Genomic DNA, 21,029 nt, shown 5'->3' on the forward strand with positions numbered 1-21,029 from the left:
TTTTCTGGGCTAGGCCCTCCATTTTTACCAAAAAAAAAAAAAAAAACATATAAATCAATAAACAATGGCAAACATCAAATACCGTTGTTACCTCCTCAAGACCCAAGCTAACGAAGATTTACCCAGCAATTTCACTTATATTAAGCCACAGCATCTCAAAATCAAATTTCACCATTCCACTTTTGCTTATTATAGTACCTTCGCCACCACTAGTGCCACAAAATTGGCACTGTATCCCAACAGGAGCCCGCGATAGGAATTCTACAAAGCAGGCTGTGGTCGGCAAATCTCTACCACATTTCAAAACCCTCCAGTTTATTAAAGTAGTTTACAGCTACTATTTTTCCACCTTAGTTACATCTGATGGCATTTTAAGATTGTCATTACTTCTCTTTCACCTGCAACTCCCAAGCATGGCCAATGGTCCAAACTACTCAATAGTGGGCATGAGTTTACTTTCACTGTCTAAAATTCCAAAACTATTAAGTAATCTTAACAAGAGATCATAAAGAGTTAAGAGATTGTATCAATCCAAAAGAACTTACAATGATTCATAGATAAATAACAGAACTGGATGCAGCAATAATTATCTAAATGTGATTGAATATCTTCATTAATGAACACAGGAAACATTCAAAAGTTTCAACCACGTTGCCTCCCCAACTTCGCTATCATTGTTTATTCACTATGCCAGCAAATAGCCAGACATATTCTTGTATTCAATCAAACCCATTGATATACTCATACCTAACCTCACCGGTCTCGATTCAATCATTGACTCAACCTTCTCATCAACATAGTTAATAACAAGATTGGGATCAAATAATAAAGAAAATCTAATTTTGGAGAGCTTGAGTTAGTATCAGCATCATTGCCTCACACAGAGGTTCAGTAGGTTGGCAGTGGTTGAGATTGAAGAAGTGATAATGAAACAGTCTTGAAATGGTCAAATTTACCATAAGAGATTAAGTGTTGCGGCTGAATATGAGCTATTGAATTTTCATAAACTAAAATGGCACGGAGATAGCGCAAACTGGAGGAACTTCTAATTGCATTAAAAGCCATGTCCAACTCTGGCGAATCAGGGTACGCCACTAATAACTCTAACCTCATGCAAACTGGATGGTCCTAAACTGCATAAGATCCATGCCTGGCTGTGGAAAATTCAGTGAAAGTAACATTTGCGACTAATAAACAGATATTGTATCCCAAAAATCTCTATTAAACAACATTCTAAGGGACTACAAGGTTTAAATCATCCAATGGCATGTCGCAATTACATATTCTAGATGTTGCAATGATACAGTTAAAAAGGATAGAGTTTTTTATGGTCCCTGTTATACTCACCTTTGCTTGCCATTATCCAGAGGAAAGGCACATTCTTCTTCATAGAAGTTGATTCTGGCTTGAAATTTCCTGAATAAGGCTCATGATTATTGTTAACAAAACCAGAAAAATGCATAGGTTTTACTTCAGTTGCTATTGCAGAAATTCCCCACATAGCAGTCATCAGGATCTTGAACAAGGAATAAAATTCAATCATCAATTATTCATAGTAAAATTGGATTACCTAGCAACAATATAATCACCCAAATATCACCCCGTGATAATCTGCAATGAATAATCTGCTTCCCACTCTTCTCAAAATCAGAAACATGATTCCAATATTTTAAAGCCAAACCAGTAACAAAAACATAGATCAACGTAAATGACGATTGGATAAATTGATCAATTTTGGGATAGCTCAACTCTCAAAAGCTTATGCATGAATTAATATCTTCTACCAGTAAGCCCAAACAAAGAACATGTAATAGTGCATACGAGTAAGGCAACAAAATGCTAGAATCTTTGTTAAAATTTCTTAGAAAAATTATGACAAATTCATTTCCAAATCATATATACATGACCTTGAGATTCAGCTCATTCCTTCAGCCAACAAGCTTTATGTCCTGTTCCTATGTCTACTCAGTACAGTTTCTCATCCTAAAAAACCAATATTTCATAATTAAAAGATCTTGTAAAAGCCATAATAAACGCGGAATCAAAAATAGGAAAGAAATCTCAAAAAAACCTTGGTGAACATCGGAGTAATTTCTTTTATGGTTATTATTATTATTAATATTATTATTATCAGAAATGAATCATTTGAAGAAGCTCAGGAGCTGTGCCTTTGAACACATTCTTCTTACTCTTGTTCAAGCTCCTTAAAATGCTTCAAAGCACCAACCATATCTCCCTCCATGACCTTTATACGACCAACAAGCTTGCTGAAGAATCTGAGACAATGCTTTATATCTGCGTTCTCCCTCTCACATCTACACATTGCCACCTTAATACCCTTCAACAAGCTCTTACATTCATCAACCATTTCCAGGTACTCGAGTACACAATCATGATAGGCCTTGTTACAATCCTGGTCTTTTTCCAATATCTGTTCGAATCCAATCTTGACCAACTCCAATTCCTCGCTGCAGCTAAAAACCTGTGCTTTCAACACTTGCCAAGCTTCTTCATCATCAGTTTTCGTTTTATTGAAACTGTGCACAACAGGGACTTTCTCTTTGAGCTTCAAGTGCAAAATAGATTGAACATGATCTGGTTTACACCCCAGAAAATCATTAAGGCTGCTATTCTCATCCAATGCTTCCTGAATGGAAACTATTGAGGACAGTGATGTTATTGGCTTGTTGATAAACCTATTTCGAAGAAGGCCGAGAAAGAGAAACGCTGACGCAGCAGTTATTGTGGCAAAGGAGGGAACTTTACGAAGAGGGTCGAAAAATTGAGGATATTTGGCCTCTGGGTATTGGAGACTTTGCTGATGAGGGTCAAAGGAGGAAACTGTGGGAAGAGGGTTGAAAAACTGAGGAGTTTTGGCTTCTGGGTATTGGAGATTTTGCGGAGGAGGGTCAGATGAAGGAGGTGATGGTGACGATGAAGCTCTAATTGAAGATGATGGCGGTGATGACGAAGGTGGTGAGAGAAAGAGAGAAGAAGAGGTTGATGGTGTTAGGAAAGGACAATAGAAGTGGATCGACGAGCATAGGGGTTGGTGACGGTGGTGAAGGTTAGGAAGGGCCTCCATCAATGGGTATTGGGGAATTGCAGAATAAAAAATGGCCGCACTTTTTCGTGGGTTTGGTTCATTCATGAAAAAAACAAAAAAAAACAAAAAAGAAGAAAGAAGTTAACTTTTGGTCTTAAAACATTTATTTTATCATATACTTGGTTTTCTTTTTATAAAAAAAATTTATATTGTAACAATCGATTAAGGTTACTATCAATCAATCTCACCCTTAGATCAATTATATCGATCCAATGCTTATATATATTTCCATCTTTGTATGGTTATTGTAACAGCTTGTTGTACACCGGTATTGTTAACATTAATTATAATTATCATATTAAGCGCAGTTACAATCACAGCAGTTCATTTATAAAAATGCGAATAAACTTTTTCCGATTATTACGCGAGCATTTAAAACATAAAAAGGCGTAATAATTAAAAGCTGTGACTGTAACCGTAAACTCTTGCGGAAGACTTATTTAAACTATTTTTGTAACTCACATTACTTATTATAAGTTACTAAGGAGTTCCCATAAACTCACTTAGTCAATTTCCAAACTTTACGTTTGTACCAATTCGGACATGATTCACTCTTAATTTTTCTGCGACCAAACCGATCGCAACCAAACTCTCTTCTCAGATTATATCTTTGTCTTACTTAATTCACTTTTCAACAAGCTATCATATGCTCAATTCGGAGTTCATTAGCTCCGGTTAACGCCGTTTGAAGTTGGATATGCAATTAGCCAAACAACCCCAAAAACAGCTTCAAACCACTCACATTACTCGAATTACTGCACTCAATCCATTCAACCATTTGCTCTCAAATTTTTATCCTACAAACTAGACATCTCAAGCTTCATTTTGATATATCACAAGCTTAATTTGACTGAGAAACGAAGCGGGAATTAATTTCCCAAATCCGGTCCAGAATCTGCCCAGATGCAGTGGCACATGAGCAGTCCGTGTTTCTCCATTATTTTCAGGCCTAAGATCAACCCAGAATTTTTCTCAAATTTTGACAAAAGGTAGAGGACATCTCAACCTTCAAAATGGCGTATGGCACGTCCCTATTGGACCTCAATGAAGGGAGATATGCCCTCCCGAAGTTCGCCTAAAATCTGTCAATTCTACAGAAATTTCGCCAGAGTTTCCTTTGTTTTTCCAATAATCCCAAAATTGTAAACGATCATTTAAACCTCAAATGTACCTAATAAACACATGATAATACAGTAATAATCCAATGGGTGGCACACACAAGGACCAACAACGCCTTGGGGCACTTACAACCCAATCCAGTTTACAGTCATTAGGCATATAGTTCATATTATTCATTCTTAAGTAGTTGCAATCACTAACACCTTTTTCATGCATATTTTCATCATACATGTAATCATACCCTAAAATAGGACTAAGGCCCTTCCATCATAAATAGTCATGCGTCAAATATGATTACAATATTGCTTTACAACTTACAACTTGAAACTTAAACTTCAACTTACATTCTTCTCAATATTACAACTTAAATTCAAATGACAACATAACCAAATACATAACTACTAGACTTAGCAAAATGGCATGAACAAATATGCTAATGAAGCTCATACTACATACATATGAGATGTTCATGCCCTAAGTCTAGACTAGGCCACACGGCCAACAAAATGCAAAATATGAAGCACTCCTCTGCTCACTCTGCGGGCCTCTTGCCCGCTGCTCCTGCTCCACTGCTACCTCCTAAAATAAATGTCCCGAGACGGGGTGAGATATACGAATATATCTCAGTAACCAAGAGGTTCTGGAGAGAACTCCACCCAATGGTTCACTTCGATGCATATCAATAGAATAAAACAACCACTTTGAAAACGGGATATAGCAAGGGATTTAGAGAAATGGGGAATATAAAGAAACAAACTACGACGATACGGGACGGTAACCCCAATTCCACGTACGCCCTGAGCATATATAAGCCTATGGGTATCATCCAAGGTGTGTTCACAGAAACCACAACCATGATGCCCAAACCAACCAAAACGCCAAAGACATTCCTAGTGTGCTCCTACCCGTATCACACACCATGACACGCAGTCAACTGGAACTCCCTCCTGGAGACCTATCCAGCGGAAGTCCGAAACTGCCCGAAGGCTAATAAAACTGTCTACTGGCCAGAGACTCGGTAACGCAGTACCCATAGCAATAATGCATGCATGCCCATGTGTTCTATACTATTCATACACACTTCCTACCGTTGCCATCAACTGGCAAGGTGGAACAGAAAAGGGGAACAAGCCCCAGTACCAAGAGGTTACCTTAAGTAATTTCCTCACTAGCTCCGCAGCAGCTTATCCCTCAACTTGGTACACAGCAGAATGCCTACACAGAGGACATTCCCAATCTCTTATAATTCTAACAATACATGCTAATTTACAATTATACATGCATTGAACTAAATACATACCTCAATCCACTTGGTCCAAGACCAAGGGTAGCTCCCAGATTCAAGTTTCGGGATTCAAGTCAACGTACGACAACCTATACAATTACGTACATCCATCAGTACGCGTCAAATATCATCAAAACGCAAAATCACAAAAATCCTCCCCATCCTCCTTTGATGGTTCGGCCATTGAAGTGTAATTTTGAGATTTATTTTTCTAAATCTTCTTTCTCATTTTGTTACGTCTCATAAGGTTGTCAATAGGCCAATTCAAATGCCGGTTCGTCATTTTCGCGTCGAATTACATCAGAACGCGAAAACCGCAAAATCTGCCATTTTTCCCTTGGAGGTTCGGCCATATAGGTGTTAATTGGGGATTTATTTTTCTAAATTTTCTTTCTTATTTTATAACACTCCCTTAGGTTGTTTAGAGGCTAGTTCAATCGCCGTTTTTCCGTTTTACGACATTTACGCATCGTTTTGCGAAATATTTCACTTTAGGCTCATTTAGGTCTCTAAACACAATTCACTTTTCCCATTGATTCAAACACTTTCCAACCACAACACAACCCATCTAAGCACCATATAACTACACAAATCATCATCCAAATCATTTTTCAACATCAATTCCTCAATTTTTCCCACAATGGCCGAATTATACCCTAGGGAATCCCAAAGGATTTCCTTCCATTTTCAACCATTCCTCAACTCAACCAATCACATTATATCATCATTCTATCATACAACAACTCATTATCAACATCACAACACATTTTTCCAAAATTCCATGTCATGACCATCAAATTATTCTAAGTTAAAAATTATCACATTTCACCTAAAATTTTTATTGTGTTTCTAGCATTAATACATCATTCTAAGGCATTATCATCTAATAGACATTTTCCATTTGAGCTCTCTAACACAACGCATCATAAAATCCCTCTTTTAGGGTTCATAAACATAAATCAGAAATCAACCATTGAAATGTTGAAATAACTCACCCAAATGCAAGGCAAATGACTCCTCCTACACATACTCCACCATTGGAGCATTCCAAAGCTCCATGAACACCAAAATTCCCCTCCAAGTCACAGCTGAAAATGGGCAGGATCTCCTCCCACACGCGATTTCAAGGCTCAAGAAGGGTACCAATGGGTTTAGAAGGTTCTTCCCAACAAATTTCAACACAAGAATCAAGTGATTTGGTGGAGAAATGAGTGATTAATAGTGAGAAGAAATTTTTGCATAGTGATGAAGGGGGAGGGGGGCTGACTCGGGTTTGGTGAGAGAGAAGAGAGTGAGGGTGATGATGAATAGTGGAGTGATGAGATGTTTAAGTGACTTTCAACTGGGGTGGGTCCCACGCCACCTCACGCGATTCAAAACGCGTCAAAACTCTCACTAAACGTCCGTAAATTAAAAGCTTATTTAGAAACTCTAATTTTTAACATTAACTATTCCACTTTAATTAGGCTTGATCAGATGAATTCAGAGTCCTCCATCCGTTCGGAGAAAACACTGTTTTTAAGCTATCGCGCGCGCCGTTGGCACGTTTCCCCAAAATGACTTACTTTCATCAAATTTTATCAACAATCATATTTCCTACTCATTAGACCATTTGTAACTCATATTTGAAACCTAGAGCTCAAAATTCTACTGGCACGTTTTACGGTTCAATCGTAACGCGGTATTTTTACCTGCGAAAAACACTATTCACTGATTTTTCTGAAACTTGCCTATCCACTCAATTTTTCGTTCTGAACCCATTTTCAGGGTTATTTTTACCATCTGAGACCTTCTACTCAATTTTTATCTTCCTAGGGTTGCGTGTTGGCTAATTACCATTTTGCCCTTTCTTTATATTTTGGCCTAATCTTTAGGATTTTCACTAATCCATCACTTGATTGCTCACTTAATATTTTAATTTCTTGATTTAAAATTGTGAGGTGTTATAATTATGATTTCCTATATTGATTATTAGTAACATGATAGTAACCCTAATTAGTGGTTACAATATCCTACCCAATGTTATTAAAATCGACCCAGTCATTGACCCGGTCGAGATACTGGGTCACTGGTTCAATCGCATGACCCGGTAATTATATATAATTTTATAATTTATATTAAAAAATTAGAAACATACTCAAATATCTAAAAATATAAAAATTTCAAATATTTTGATATAAGAATTAATAAATCACATATTATCATCCAATAAAAGATCAAACAAAAATATAATGATCGCGATATGGGGCTTTAGATTCAGAAAGGTATATGTCTAACTATAAATTAATTCAAAATTTTCTGCATAGTACATAATTGAGATAATATTAGTGTTGGTAGCTTATGTAAGTCAATAAAAAAAATATTCAAATATGTCCATTATGATTTTTTTTGGAAAAAAAAATTTTGAAATTTTTTTTTGGACTGGGCCGAGTCACTGGTTAACCGACCGGGTCACCGGTTTTTTATGAAAATCAGTCGGGTCGGTCCGATTTTAATAACTATGATCCTACCTCATACTTTTAATTAAAATAATCAATTATCTTATATCATAAAATTATAATAATTAAAAGTATATTGTAATTTAAAAAAAAAACAATAAAGTATATGCTAATTTAATATAATTTAACTAAAAAAGTTTAGGTCAAATAGCATTTATTATTTTAAAAATCATCTTCCACTATTAAGAATATGTTTGGATAGGTTTCCATAAAAAGAGCTTTTTATGCCAAGCTTATTCAAAAAGTATTTTTTACAAAAGTTAAAATTATTTAGATCTTTAAAAAAAATATTTAGTTTTTGAAAATAAAATTGATTTTTGATTTCTGCTTTTTTAGAAGCTAAATTTTTTAACTTACAAAAAGGTAGGATTTTGACTTTTTTATTGAGTTCGATTTTTTAAAAAATAAGGCATCCAAATACAATTTTTTTTAGAAGTATGTTTCTCTGTTAAAAAAATAGTTTTTGAAGAAAAAAAGTTCATCTAATTGAGCCCCAATTAAATAAATTAATCTCTTTTTACTTTTCTTTTCTTTTTGATATACCTCCTTTTGCTTTAACTTTGGAACAATTTGACATATTTGATATTTTAAAGACAAAAAATATGTATATAAAAAAAAAACATATGTCTGACATCAATCCACCACAGCCGTGTCGGCATCACTTTCGATCGTTGACAACCATCCGCTACAACCCGCCACCTACCTCGTTGTCACCGCCCTCCGCCCGCCACCCCAGCTAACACAATTACATGATAATCATCAGCGCAAGTCTGATCACAAGCCCAAGTCTAACGAAGTCCAAGGCCCATTATTCCAAATGCAGTAACTACAATAGTCTCAAACTAATCACATGCAACCTAACTAGTATATACACGTGCCACCAATCATGAGAGAATAGCTAATAACTGACTTCTGTTATGTGCAGTTCATAAGTTAGTTAGTTTGTTATAAAAGTTTCTTGATTAGTTAGTTTATGTTACCTTCTCTCTTAGCTTATGCTTTCTTTGGTAAAGCTTGTACTCTAGCTTGTATATATATACATTCAATGACTCTTGTAATTCATTCATTGATTCATAATAATACTTTAGAATTTTCCTGATATAAGATTTTCTCTCTTCTTATATGGTATCAGAGCTCACACTAGCTCTGGTACTTTGCCTCCAAAATTTCTTCCTTATGTGTTAACAATGGCAAATCTTGGTTTGGATTTCAATACAAATATGTCTTATTGTTCCTCCACCCCAACTAAAACCCTTCCTTAGTTCTGGATTCACCACTTTTAACAGAAAACAACTATCATACCTGGGCGAGGGGTATGATAGTTGCTTTACTCTCGAAGAACAAGCTCAGCCTCATCGATGGATCTCTTGATCCTCCAGCTACTGATGATCTGATCTATACTCAGTGGCAGCGGAGCAACACTATGGTAATGGCATGGATCCATAGATCCATATCTGATTCGATTGCAACATTAGGGAAATCATACAGTAAGTGAATTCTTCACTCAACTCAAGACTATGTGGGATGAGCTTGATGTAACATCCCGTGTGCACCCGGTGTATTATCATCAGAATGGTATTAAGCGCAACATATTTAATTGAATAAATGCGGAAGCTAAACTCATTAAAGCGTGGATAAAATTTTTCCATTCTTTATTAATTGAAATCATCACTTGCATGCAAGTTAATTACATATTATACATGATTCGTTCCACTTTCTTTACATATTATACTTGATTCGATCCACTTTCTTACTTATAATTTACATATAAGCTTACTTATCCATTTCATAATCCAAATCTTACAAGAGAACATCCTGAAGTTTATTGCCTTCTATTTACCATTAGTTACTCCATTATAACTACTTCATTCTTCGTACTTACGAATACCAAATTAAGGCTTTACAACTCTTTTTAACATGCGTCTTTTCTCTAAATAAATTCCTTTAACCTTTCGATTTCTATTTGACTTAAACCATTATTAAGCTGTTAATTATGGTTACTCATTCAACTTACCACTAAACACATAGGGATTTGTTATAACAACTCCCCTAAGATCTCCTTAGCCTTGATTTATTACATAATCTTCATAGGATACAAGTTACACCATTAAAATCTTTAAAGAGAATTGTTAATGCCACTGCTCAGGAGAGTATTCGAATACTTCCCGAAAAGTATTCGAATACTGTCCGAGAATATAACACCACACAATTCTAAATTATATATTAATATATTAAACATGGATTAAAGGGAAGGATTAGTGAAAATCCTAAAAATTAAGTTAAAATACAAAGAAAAGGTAAAACGGTAATTAGCCAAACACGTAACCCTAGGAAGGTAAAATTTAGTAAGAGGTCTCAAATGATAAAAATAACCCTGGAAATGGATTCAGAACGAAAAATTGAGTGGTTAGGCAAGTTTATGAAAATTCAGTGAATAGTGTTTTTACCTGGTAAAAATATTGCGGTATAGTTGCACCGTAAAGCGTGCCGATTGAGTTTTGAGCTCTAGGTTTGGATATAAGTTATAAATGGTATATACGACTAGGAAATATGATTTCTGATGAAAATTGATGGAAATTAGTGAGTTTGGGGAAGCTTGCCTACGGCACGCGTAACAGCTTAAAACTGCAATTTCTCCGAACGACCGGAAAACTCCGGATTCATCTGATCAAGGGAAATTAAAGGACAATGGTTAATGTTAAAAATTACAGTTTCTAAATAGGTTATGAAATTATGGACGTTTAGTGAAATCGGAGGGAGTTTTGAATTAGTTTAAAATCGCGTGAGGTGGCGGTGGGGCCCACCTCACTTATGTCACTTAAGTCCACTTGTCATGGACTATTCATCATCACCAACACACCCCCTTCTCTCTCTAAAACCCGCGCCCACCCCCCTTCACTATAGCCAAACCCTTTTGATTTTCTTTCTCTTCTAACTTCATCAAAACACAACCAAATCAAGTAATGTTTGTCATGAAATTTGTTGGAAATCACCATCCAAACACAACCATGGTAGTCTTGAGCCATGAAACTTCCTAGATTTTGAGAAAAAACCTCCCCCCAAACCCGCGACCTACATGCTTAGATTTGCACTACTGGAGTTGTTTGGTTCTCCAATGATTCAGTATGTCGTGGAGGAGTCTTGGGCCAAGCTTTTGAGTAAGTTTCAACACATTCTATTGGTTGGATTAATTGATTAATTTCATGAACCCTAGAGTAATTTTGCATGAATTGATGTAGTTAGAGAGCTCAAATGAAAATTGTGTATTAGATAAATATGTCTTAGAATGATGCTTTAGAGTGATAAATGCAATAAAAATTGTTGATTAAATGTTTGGTAACTTAGGCAAATTTCATAGTGGAAATTCAAGACTTTGTGTTTGGGATTGTTGGTAGAATTGTGTAATTGAGTTGTTGAGTATTTGTATGGATGAATTATGATATTGTATGATGTTTGGTAAGGTTTAATTGAATTGGATAACCGTTGGTAGGTGGCCATGGAGATTTCGGCCAAAGAGAGGAAAATTGGGGGGTTTATGTTGTGAAATTGTGTGGTTGATATGTTGGGTTGTTAAATGGTGTTTTGAGGTGTTGGGAGGTGTATGTGTGCATGGAAAATAAATGGAAAAATAATTGGTTTGTGTGGAATTGGTAATTGGACTTAGAGTGGAATAAATGGCAAAATGATGCTAGGATGGTGTAAAGTGGAAAGTGACACCTAAAATGGTGTTTGGGTAGCATTATGATGCTAAGGAAAAATGAAAAGAAAATGTAAGAAAATATTTTTAAAATTAACACATGTTTTGCCGAACCTACCATGTGTAGGGGAGAAAATTTGACGTTGTGTAACTTTGGTGGATTCACCGTGTATATATGATCTGTATATGGTCATTGTAGGTTGCCTCCCGCGAATTTGAACCCTAAACTGTGAGCTTGGTAGGTTGCCCTTGGTTCCGAACCAAAAGGGATTGTGGTAAGTATTTTGGAACCATGCATATGTGCTTGATAATTTGCATGTGTTGGTGAATGGAAAGTAAATTGGGAATGTCCTTTGTGTAGGCATTTTTGTTATACCTAGCTCGGGGATTTATTGCTTTGGAGTTGTGAGAAGGTAATTATACAGGTAATCTCTTGGTACTGGGGTTTGATCCCCTTGTGTGTTCCACCATGCCCGTTGAGGGTAATGGTATGAAATGTATGTGAATAATATATGATAACATGATCATGCATATTGTATGTGTTGTGGTACATAAGATGTATCATGTCTCTGGCCAGTAGACTATTTGCCTTCGGGCGTTACGGACTTCCACTGGATAGGTCATGAGGGAGTTTCAGTTGACTTGGGGTCGTGGTGTGTGATCCGTAGAGGAGCACACTAGGAAGTCTTGGGTGATTATGGATGAGTGGTGCCTTGGTTGATGTTCTGGGAACACTCATTGGTTTAAAACCCGTAGGCTATATGCTTAGGCTAATAGGCTGGACGTTGCGTGGTTTTGGCATTGACCATTCCAACTTCGTCGTATTTTGTTTCCCTATGCTTCCATACTTCACTAAATCCCTTGTTTTATTCCGTTTTCAGATGTTATGTTATATTGTTTATATGCATCGAAGTGAGCCATGGGGTGGAGTATTCTCCAGAACCTCTGGGTTACTGAGATATATCCATATATCTCACCCCGCTGTGGGGACTTTATTTTAGGTGGTAGCAGTGGTGTCGAGGCGGCGGGCAAGAAGCCCGTAGGTTGAGCATAAGGATCCTACTTATTTTGCATTTTGATGGCCATTGGGCCTAGGCTAGACTTAGGGCATGAACATTGTATATGGATTTAGGATGATGTATATTGTCATATTTGTTCATGCCATATTTTGCCTAAGTCTAGTTGCATATTTGTTATGTTCATTTGAGGTTTATTTCATTGTGTGTATTTGGAGAATTTATGGCCTTATGATTTACATTGGAGAATTATAATTGTAATATTTGGATCTTAGGTAACATTGTATTATGTAATATGATGAAAGGGAAATAGGCCTATTCTAGGATGTGAATGATGATTTATGATTAAAAGAATGCATGCAATTGGACCTTTGTGACTCTTGTTATATCTTGTTAGAAAGTTAATTAAGTCTAGAATAACATACTAAAAGATGAGAGGCTTGTAGAATGCGGTTTGTCTGCAGAAATTAAAAGACCGAACCATGTTTGGATTGGTAGAAAACGTAAAAGTGAGATTTTAGCTAAGTGGGTTTATGGAACCCCTTAGTGACTTGAGGGAAGTATTTATGATATAGAGATAGTTTAAATGATTATTCCGCAAATATTTTACAGTTACGGTCACATCTTTTTTTTATTACGCTTTATTATTGTTTTAAATGCTCGCGTAATAAACGGAAAAAGTTTACTTGCATTTTTATAAATGAATTGTTGTGATTGTAACTGCGCTTAATATCATAATTAATGTTAACAATACTGGTGTACAACGGGCTATTATATTTTATTGTATCAGAGTAGTTTTACTAGGGAACTATGATTATGTATGACTGTATTTTGTGTTGCATAGCTATCTGTGAACTGTTTATGATTAATGTATATGTGATTCCTCAGTGTGGGTCTGATCAGCTCATTCCTTTGTGTTACATGTACAGATATCATGAGTAGGGCTCGAGGTCGTCGTGGAACTTGAGGTGCAGGTCTTCTAGCACCAGATCCAATTACTGCAGTTCTGAATGCTCTGCAGGAGGAGACTGCTGCCAATAGAACCATGATCGAGAACCTGATGACAAATAATTAGGATATGATGCATGCCTTCATGAATGAGATAAGGGCAGATAGAACTCGGCACAGGAGGAATGATTCTCCTCCATATACGGCTACGGTGACTCTTACACCTACGCCATCTGGTACACCTTATCAAGAGGGGAGTGGGGCTAGTCGTCATTCTGGTGAGGCTAGTCGTCATTCTGCTGAGGCTAGTCACCATACTACTGATCCTACTTATATTCCAGAGCCTTCTGTGGATCCGACTGTTGTTGCTCAGTCCTTTAGGGTTGCTGAACAGTTAGTTGCTGGTAATGATGAACAGAGGCTCATATATTTCTGGAAACATAAGCTGCCAGCATTTCAGGGGTCAAGGGACCCGAAGGTAGTTACCACCTGGTTAATGGGGATGGAGAAAATATTTCAAGTAATGAGGTGTCAGGATCCCCAGAGACTGATGTATTCTGTATATATGCTTGAGGGAGATGCCCACGAGTGGTGGTACAACACATCTCGTCCGTTCACTATTCAGGGAAAGGAATTGACATGGACTCTATTTGAGAAGTTATTTCATGAGGAGTATTTTGCCAAGGATGTCCGGGAAGCTAAACAGGGTGAGTTTGAGAAATTGGTACAGGGTACCATGTATGTTGATGCATATCTGGCCAAGTTTAATGAATTGGTCCAGTTTGCAAATTATGGGGGTGTTTTGCCTACCCCGGAATTCTTGTCTGCTAAATTTCGGAGAGGCCTAAATGAGAAAATTGCCAAGAGGATGTCTAATACTGCTGTTAGGAATTTTGCTGATCTGGTTACCCAGTGTAAAAGGGTTGAGACTGTTTATGGCAGGTACCCGAAGTCTAGTTCTTCGAGAGAGCAGAAAAATAGGAGGTCCTTCTAGAAATAATAACAGAGGTGGCTACCATCAGAATAATAATAGAGGTAGGGGGTTGCAGGTAAGGCAGCCTCCGGGTCAATTCAAGAGAGGTGGTGTAACATCCCGCATCATTTAGGAATTTAATTAAAATGTAAGTAGGAATGTGAATACATAAAATGAATTCGTATTCCATGTAAGTGATTAGGGTATGATTAATTTTAAGCATCACATGTGGAATTACATGCATGCACGCCGCATAGCCCTAAGACAGCATGCATGCTTGCCACCTAGCACTACTCCTACTTGCATGCGTGACACCTCACCCCATCCTTCCCTTGCATGACCGCCATTTATCACTTCATTTGGACACTTGGTTCCACTTCCTATCTTCGGCCAGGTCCCTTGCTGATTGAGGGATTGTTTCTTCATGTATTAAAATAATTAGATACCCTTTTTATCTCCTTCCTAGGCGTTGGCTAGTTGAACCACAAGGCTAAGTCATTGTGTCCCACGTAAAAGCATACACTTTTTCTCATCAGCCTCAAGTCCGTGAAACATCCAAGAAGAATTCAAGGAGGTAAATTGTATTCCTTTTCTTTCCTCAGTCGTACAGTCATCAACCCACTTCCCTTAACCTCCTTTCTACCGCAAACACAGCCAGGAGGAAACCATAGAAGAAGTTTCGATTGCATCTTCCTTCCTCATCCTCATCTTCCCTAAGCTGTGCGCACCTTAAGGGGAAACCAAAACACCAAGACTACATTCTTTCCCCTTTTTCCTTGCTTCGGTCGTGACACCCTTCAAAGAGGTGAAATGTTGTTTTCGCTGTTTCTTATTCCCTTTCATGGATCGGTTCTGATTGAAATTCCAATTGCATGCAATGGACCAAGCGGTGATTGAAGTCTTCTCTACCTTGCATGCAGTTGAGACCGGTCTTTTGGAGCCTAGGAAAATGATGGGGCTGCTCTCTGCTCGGCTGTCATTCTTCGTGCGCTCAAGAACGGGTGAGTGGGGTTTCAAAGTTCTTGTTTTCTCTACACTGTTTCGGTTGGAATAGAGGTTATTGGAAGTGAATTCTGATGTCACCCTTTTATCTATTTCGGTTTACAATCATGTTAGGAAGTAGTCTATTTTCCATCTCTATTAATTGTTCGTACCCTTGTCTCTGTTCATGTGAACCTTGCTGTATGCATGTTTTGAAATAGATTCCTGGACAAGCTGGGAGAATGGTTTATTGTTGTTCGTTTGACTTTTGCTTAAATAAAAAAATAAAAAATAAAAAATAAAAATAGATTCCTTTGCATGTATGGAAATCGGTGAAGATAGCATAATTAGGAGTCAGTTTAAGTCTTTAATTTCCATCCATGTTCAGCCACTGTTTCTGTTTAGTTGAATAATCCTTGAATCTAATGCATGCAAGCCAAACCGATTTGTGAGCATATAGATAAGTTCTATTATGAAAGTATTGGACTGTCTTAGGGAGGCTGTAATATACACCTAGTTCTGTATGTATTAAATTAAATTATAACATGCTCATCAATTCTTCTTAGCGCACCATTAGGCCTTGTAAGGGTGATTAGGTGATGAAATAAATTTGGAACACTTAGTTCTGCCTAAACCGAACCTGCATGTACACGGGGCTTGGATTTTGTTCGCCGTAACATATTGATATATTAACTTGAGTCAGAAAATTTAGCTAGTATAGGAGCAATGAAAACCGGTTACCTAATAAAATTGGAAGCATGGGAATTTGTTGGTAAATTATAGGAATTGCTTGAAATAAATTCTGACTCGTACGTTCTGTCTAGGTGCACTAAATTCCTAGAGTGTGGTTGGGTCTCTTGCGGTTTTGGGTAATAAGCACCGAGGTAAGTGTTAGGTGGTATTACCTAATGTGACTATTAACTAGTGTGTAGAGTTGTGAAATGTTGCTCACATGTGCCTCATGATTATCCTGTGAAATATTATATGAATGTTCTGACTATGGACTTGACATTATGGTAATTTTATTATGAGATGGAATTGTTAAGTGACAGCATAAAATATATGCTATTATGATGATGATCTAGTTATGCATATACACCTCATAATTCATTTGTTTCTTGTTTGTGTGTAAAGCATATCATGACATACATGCACAAATTTAATGCTGCTCATGGATTAGAATATTTATATAAATATGCATACGTTTGAGCACACATCATATAGGCATCCCTTCGGTACTAGGGTATGAGACACTTGCCTTCTGTCCGCATAGGCCACGGTTGGAATTCACCTTTGAGGAGCCATCATGGAATATCCACTGTGTATGTTAGTACGTGCACGACGGTGCTATGAACGTACAAGGAAATGGCGTTATATACGCACTAACAAGGAAATGGCGTTAAATACACACTATTATGACTATTATGAATATACATGGCCATGGCGTTATATGAGCAATAAGATGATGATTAACAGCTGTATGGAATTTTACTGATGATGCGACTGTTTTGGAATTCTGTGGCTAGTTTAATATTGTTGCATTATTGGTTTTGCTATCACACTACTGAGATTTTTCTCACCCCTTTTGGGGCTCAATTTTTATAAAATTGCAGGAGGACGAAAAAGCATTTGATGACGTTATTATTTGGATTTTTGCTGTTACCTGCTGCTGTTTGGATTTCTGCTGTTAACTGTTTGTCTGTTGTATGACTGTATTATTGGAATATTTTGGGAAGTTTGGAATACTGTTGGAAGCATTATTTGGCTACTGTTTTAAGATTTTTATAATCAGTTAGGACTTTGGAAAAATTCTGGAAATGTTTTGTGAAAACTATTTCTGAAGGTTTTGAATGCAGTTTTATAAACTGTTTTGTGAGCACTTTGCAAGTTATATTTAGTGGGGCTACAGACCTCCGAATTGCTTATGATTTATATGCGCGTGAAGCCCCACATGTCTAGTTTTTAATTATATAAATTTTACAATGAAATTCTGAAAGCACGATTTATTATGATTTTTGCACGAAGACAGGTTTTTCAAGAAAATGATTATTTCAGCAAGCCATATATTTCTCTAAGTTTTCACACTGTTTTAATTTCTTCTGACCTGATTTGAAAGACAAAAAAACGAAATTTCAGAATTTATTCGTAATATTACGACTCTAATCAGCTTAGCAGACAACTCCCTTGGATACATACAGGGGAGGGTGTCACACTAAATGGTATCAGAGTAGTTTTGGTTCATGGTGTCTGTTTGCTTGTTGAATTGTTTGCTGCTTGCTGAATTGTTTGCTGATTGTAATTAACTGTTACATAATTGTTGTTTACTGTATGATAAGATGTTTAAATTGTTAGAAATATATTAATTGTTATATTTAGACTGTCAGAAATATGCTCTGATAGGGACAGATGCATTATTAACTTATCTGAATTGAACACAAGTATACTTGGGATTGCTGTCATGAATAGCTTGCAGTGAGTCTGATCAGCTCATTTCGTGGTATTGTGAGTGCAGAAACATGGCAGGTACCCGCGGTTCTACTCAGGGAAGAACTGGTAATGCACCTGACGACCTTATCACTACCGTCGGGGGGTTGGCCACTTTTGTCCAAAACATGAGTCAAGAGTGGAGAGAATATCGGCATCAGAATCCGAACCAACCCCAGATGCAGGACAATGCTAAGGAAATTGCCAGACGGAGGTTGAAAGACTTCCGAAACTTCCAGCCACCTACATTCGAAGGTGGGGATAATCCTGAGGCTGCAGCAAGATGTCTGCAGATGATCGAGCATATATTTGAACGTGTGGGATGTCCGGAAGCTCAGAAGGCTGACTATGCATCATAGCAGCTGACTGGTGAAGCTTTGACTTGGTGGACTAGTGCGAGGGCTCTGCTGTGAGCTCAGAATATTAATCTAACTTGGGCTGTGTTCAGACGGGTTTTTCTCGACAAGTATTTCCCAAAGGCTATGAGAAGAATGAAGCACACTGAGCTGCTGTCACTAAGGCAGGATAACATGACTGTTAATGAGTACATTGCTAAATTCGGGCAGCTAATGGATCGGAACATCTATGACGAGGAATGGCAAGTGGAGAAATTTGAAAGTGGACTGCACCCAGATATCCGCAAGCTCATGCTGACTACAGCTAATCGTACTCTGCCTGAATTGATTAATCAGAGTCGGCAAGCGGAGGAAATTATCAATGAAACAAGGAATCATTCTAAACAGCCGATGCAATCTCAGGGAGGAGGTAAAGTTGGCCGGTTCTTCAGGAGGATCACCGGAATAAATAGGGGCAAGGGTCCGCAGTGGCAAGCTCAGACTGGAAACTTCAAGAGGAATAATGCTCCTGGTCAATCATCTGCCGGACGACAGGGTTCCAACGCTTGTACTAATTGCAGAAAGAATCATGCTGGAGTCTGCCGACGTGGAAGCAATTCATGCTACAGGTGCGGTCAGCCAAGACATTTTGCTTCTGATTGCCAACGGAATGCTAACCAGCCTCCTACTCAAGCTCAGGTGTTCACTCTTGATGCAAATGAAGCTTAGAAGTATCCTAATCTAATTCGAGGTAATGTAATTTTGAATGGCTATCCAATATCTGTTATCTTTGATTCTGGAGCATCAGGTTCTTTTATAGCGAAACACACTGCTATGAGAATAGGCATCACCCCAGCTCCGTTACCTTATGAGTTACAAATCAGTACTCCTACTGGAGGATCTTGTACTGCATCAGAAATCTGCACAGGTGTTATTTTGCAATTTGAAGGAAACACTTATACAATGAATTTAGTGGTTCTACCGGTATTCAATTTTGAGGTGATTATCACTATGGACTGGTTGACGGAGAACGGAATAACATTGGACTGTCGAGCAGGGAAAGTCATAGTTCCTTCGAAGGATGGTAATTTTCAGCCTTTTTCTACTATTTCTTTATTACAAGTTAGAAAAAAGCTCCTTCGGGGAGCTGAAGGTTATCTTTTGTTGATTGAGTCTGAGACTTCGGTTGACAACCGAATTCAGAATGTTCTTGTTGTTAATGAATTCGAGGAGGTGTCCCCAGATGAAATTCCTCGATTACCTCCTCATCGGGAAATAGAATTTCCCATTGAACTTATTCCCGGAGTTGGACCTATTTCCATTGCTCCGTACCGTATGGAACCTTTGGAACTTCGGGAGCTGAAAAAGCAGATATAAGAGCTGCTGTCAAAAGAATTCATCAGACCCAGTACCTCTCCATGGGGTGCTCCAGCAATTCTGATTAAGAAGAAGGATGATAGTCTACGTTTGTGTGTGGATTACCGTCAACTGAACAAAGTGACAATGAAGAATAAGTATCCGCTCCCCAGGATCGATGATTTGATGGACCAACTGAGAGGTGCCAGAGTCTTTTCCGAAATAGATTTACGATCGGGATACCATCAAATCTGGGTCAAACTGAAGGATATTCCGAAAATAGCTTTTAGGACTCGTTATGGGCACTACGAATATCAGGTGATTCCGTTCGGACTGACAAATGCTCCAGCGGTATTCATGGATTATATGAACCGCATCTTCCGCCCATTCCTGGATCAGTTTGTTATTGTGTTTATTGATGACATTCTGATTTATTTCCTCAATGAAGAACTGCATGCGGAACATTTGAGGATCGTTTTACAAATCCTTAAGAAGAAGCAATTGTATGCAAAGTGGTCGAAGTGTGAGTTCTGGCTTAGTGAAGTCCAGTTTTTGGGCCACATAATTTCAGCAGAAGGTATTGTTGTGGATCCCAGCAAGGTTGAAGCAGTAATGAATTGGGAACGACCCAGGACCGTCACTGAAGTGCGGAGTTTCGTGGGACTGGCAGGTTATTATCGTAGGTTTATCCAGAATTTCTCTCAGTTAGTACAACCTCTCACTCGTCTCACTCGGAAGGATATGCCTTTTGAGTGGACTGACGCTTGCGAAGAATGTTTCATAGAGTTAAAAGGTAGACTGACGAGTGCTCCGGTGCTTACTATTTCGGACCCAACTAGAAAGTTTGAAGTATATTGTGATGCATCTCTAAGAGGACTTGGGTGTGTGCTGATGCAAGATAATATGGTCGTAGCTTATGCCTCACGAAAATTGAAGCCACATGAGGAAAACTATCCTACTCATGACCTGGAGTTGGCAGCCATAGTGTTCGCACTAAAAATCTGGAGACATTACTTGTATGGCTTGCAGTTTGATGTTTTCAGTGATCACAAGAGTCTGAAGTACTTGTTTGATCAGAAGGAGCTAAACATGAGGCAGCAGCAATGGATGGAATTCTTGAAAGATTATGAGTTTGAACTTAAATACCACCCAGGCAAGGCAAATGTGGTAGAATTCGATCCCCGGCAACGGCGCCAAACACTTGATAGCGACTCGGCAGTGCACCGGTCGT

The 21,029-nt window shown here is 37.8% G+C and overlaps 2 protein-coding genes across 3 annotated transcripts; one reads left to right on the forward strand and one right to left on the reverse strand.

The window, feature by feature from the left end:
- Positions 1 to 828: 828 nt before the first annotated feature.
- LOC133292807 (uncharacterized) lies at positions 829 to 3,146 on the reverse strand. 2 transcript variants are annotated; one of them, XR_009748976.1, is made up of 3 exons: positions 2,190 to 3,146; positions 1,908 to 1,983; positions 1,320 to 1,416 (listed from the first exon to the last, which is right to left on the reverse strand). XR_009748976.1 is itself a non-coding variant. In XM_061491256.1 (2 exons), the coding sequence occupies exons 1-2, from the start codon at positions 3,083 to 3,085 to the stop codon at positions 1,344 to 1,346; spliced, it is 969 nt and encodes a 322-aa protein (XP_061347240.1). In that variant the 5' UTR covers positions 3,086 to 3,146; the 3' UTR covers positions 829 to 1,343. The 2 variants fall into 2 exon arrangements, 1 of the variants encoding a protein (XP_061347240.1); XM_061491256.1 differs by lacking the exon at positions 1,908 to 1,983 and having other exon boundaries at positions 829 to 1,416.
- A 16,130-nt stretch (positions 3,147 to 19,276) lies between these two features.
- LOC133292810 (uncharacterized) lies at positions 19,277 to 19,819 on the forward strand. Its single transcript, XM_061491259.1, has one exon. It carries the CDS (start codon positions 19,277 to 19,279, stop codon positions 19,817 to 19,819), a length of 543 nt encoding a protein of 180 aa, XP_061347243.1.
- The last annotated feature ends 1,210 nt before the right edge of the window (positions 19,820 to 21,029 follow it).

The sequence above is a fragment of the Gastrolobium bilobum genome, unplaced genomic scaffold, assembly GCF_033153095.1.
Source record: "Gastrolobium bilobum isolate Gb01-03AN ecotype WA unplaced genomic scaffold, APGP_CSIRO_Gbil_v1 utg8825, whole genome shotgun sequence".
NCBI classification, from domain to species: Eukaryota; Viridiplantae; Streptophyta; class Magnoliopsida; order Fabales; family Fabaceae; genus Gastrolobium; species Gastrolobium bilobum.

Excerpts from the sequence above, each read along its gene's own strand:
- LOC133292807 (XM_061491256.1), bottom strand. The coding sequence starts at position 3,085 with ATGGAGGCCCTTCCTAACCTTCACCACCGTCACCAACCCCTATGCTCG. Across the intron at positions 1,417-2,189 it reads TTTAAGGAGCTTGAACAAGA|GAAATTTCAAGCCAGAATCA; the intron begins GTAAGAAGAATG and ends AGCCTTATTCAG.
- LOC133292810 (XM_061491259.1), top strand. The coding sequence starts at position 19,277 with ATGAGAATAGGCATCACCCCAGCTCCGTTACCTTATGAGTTACAAATC.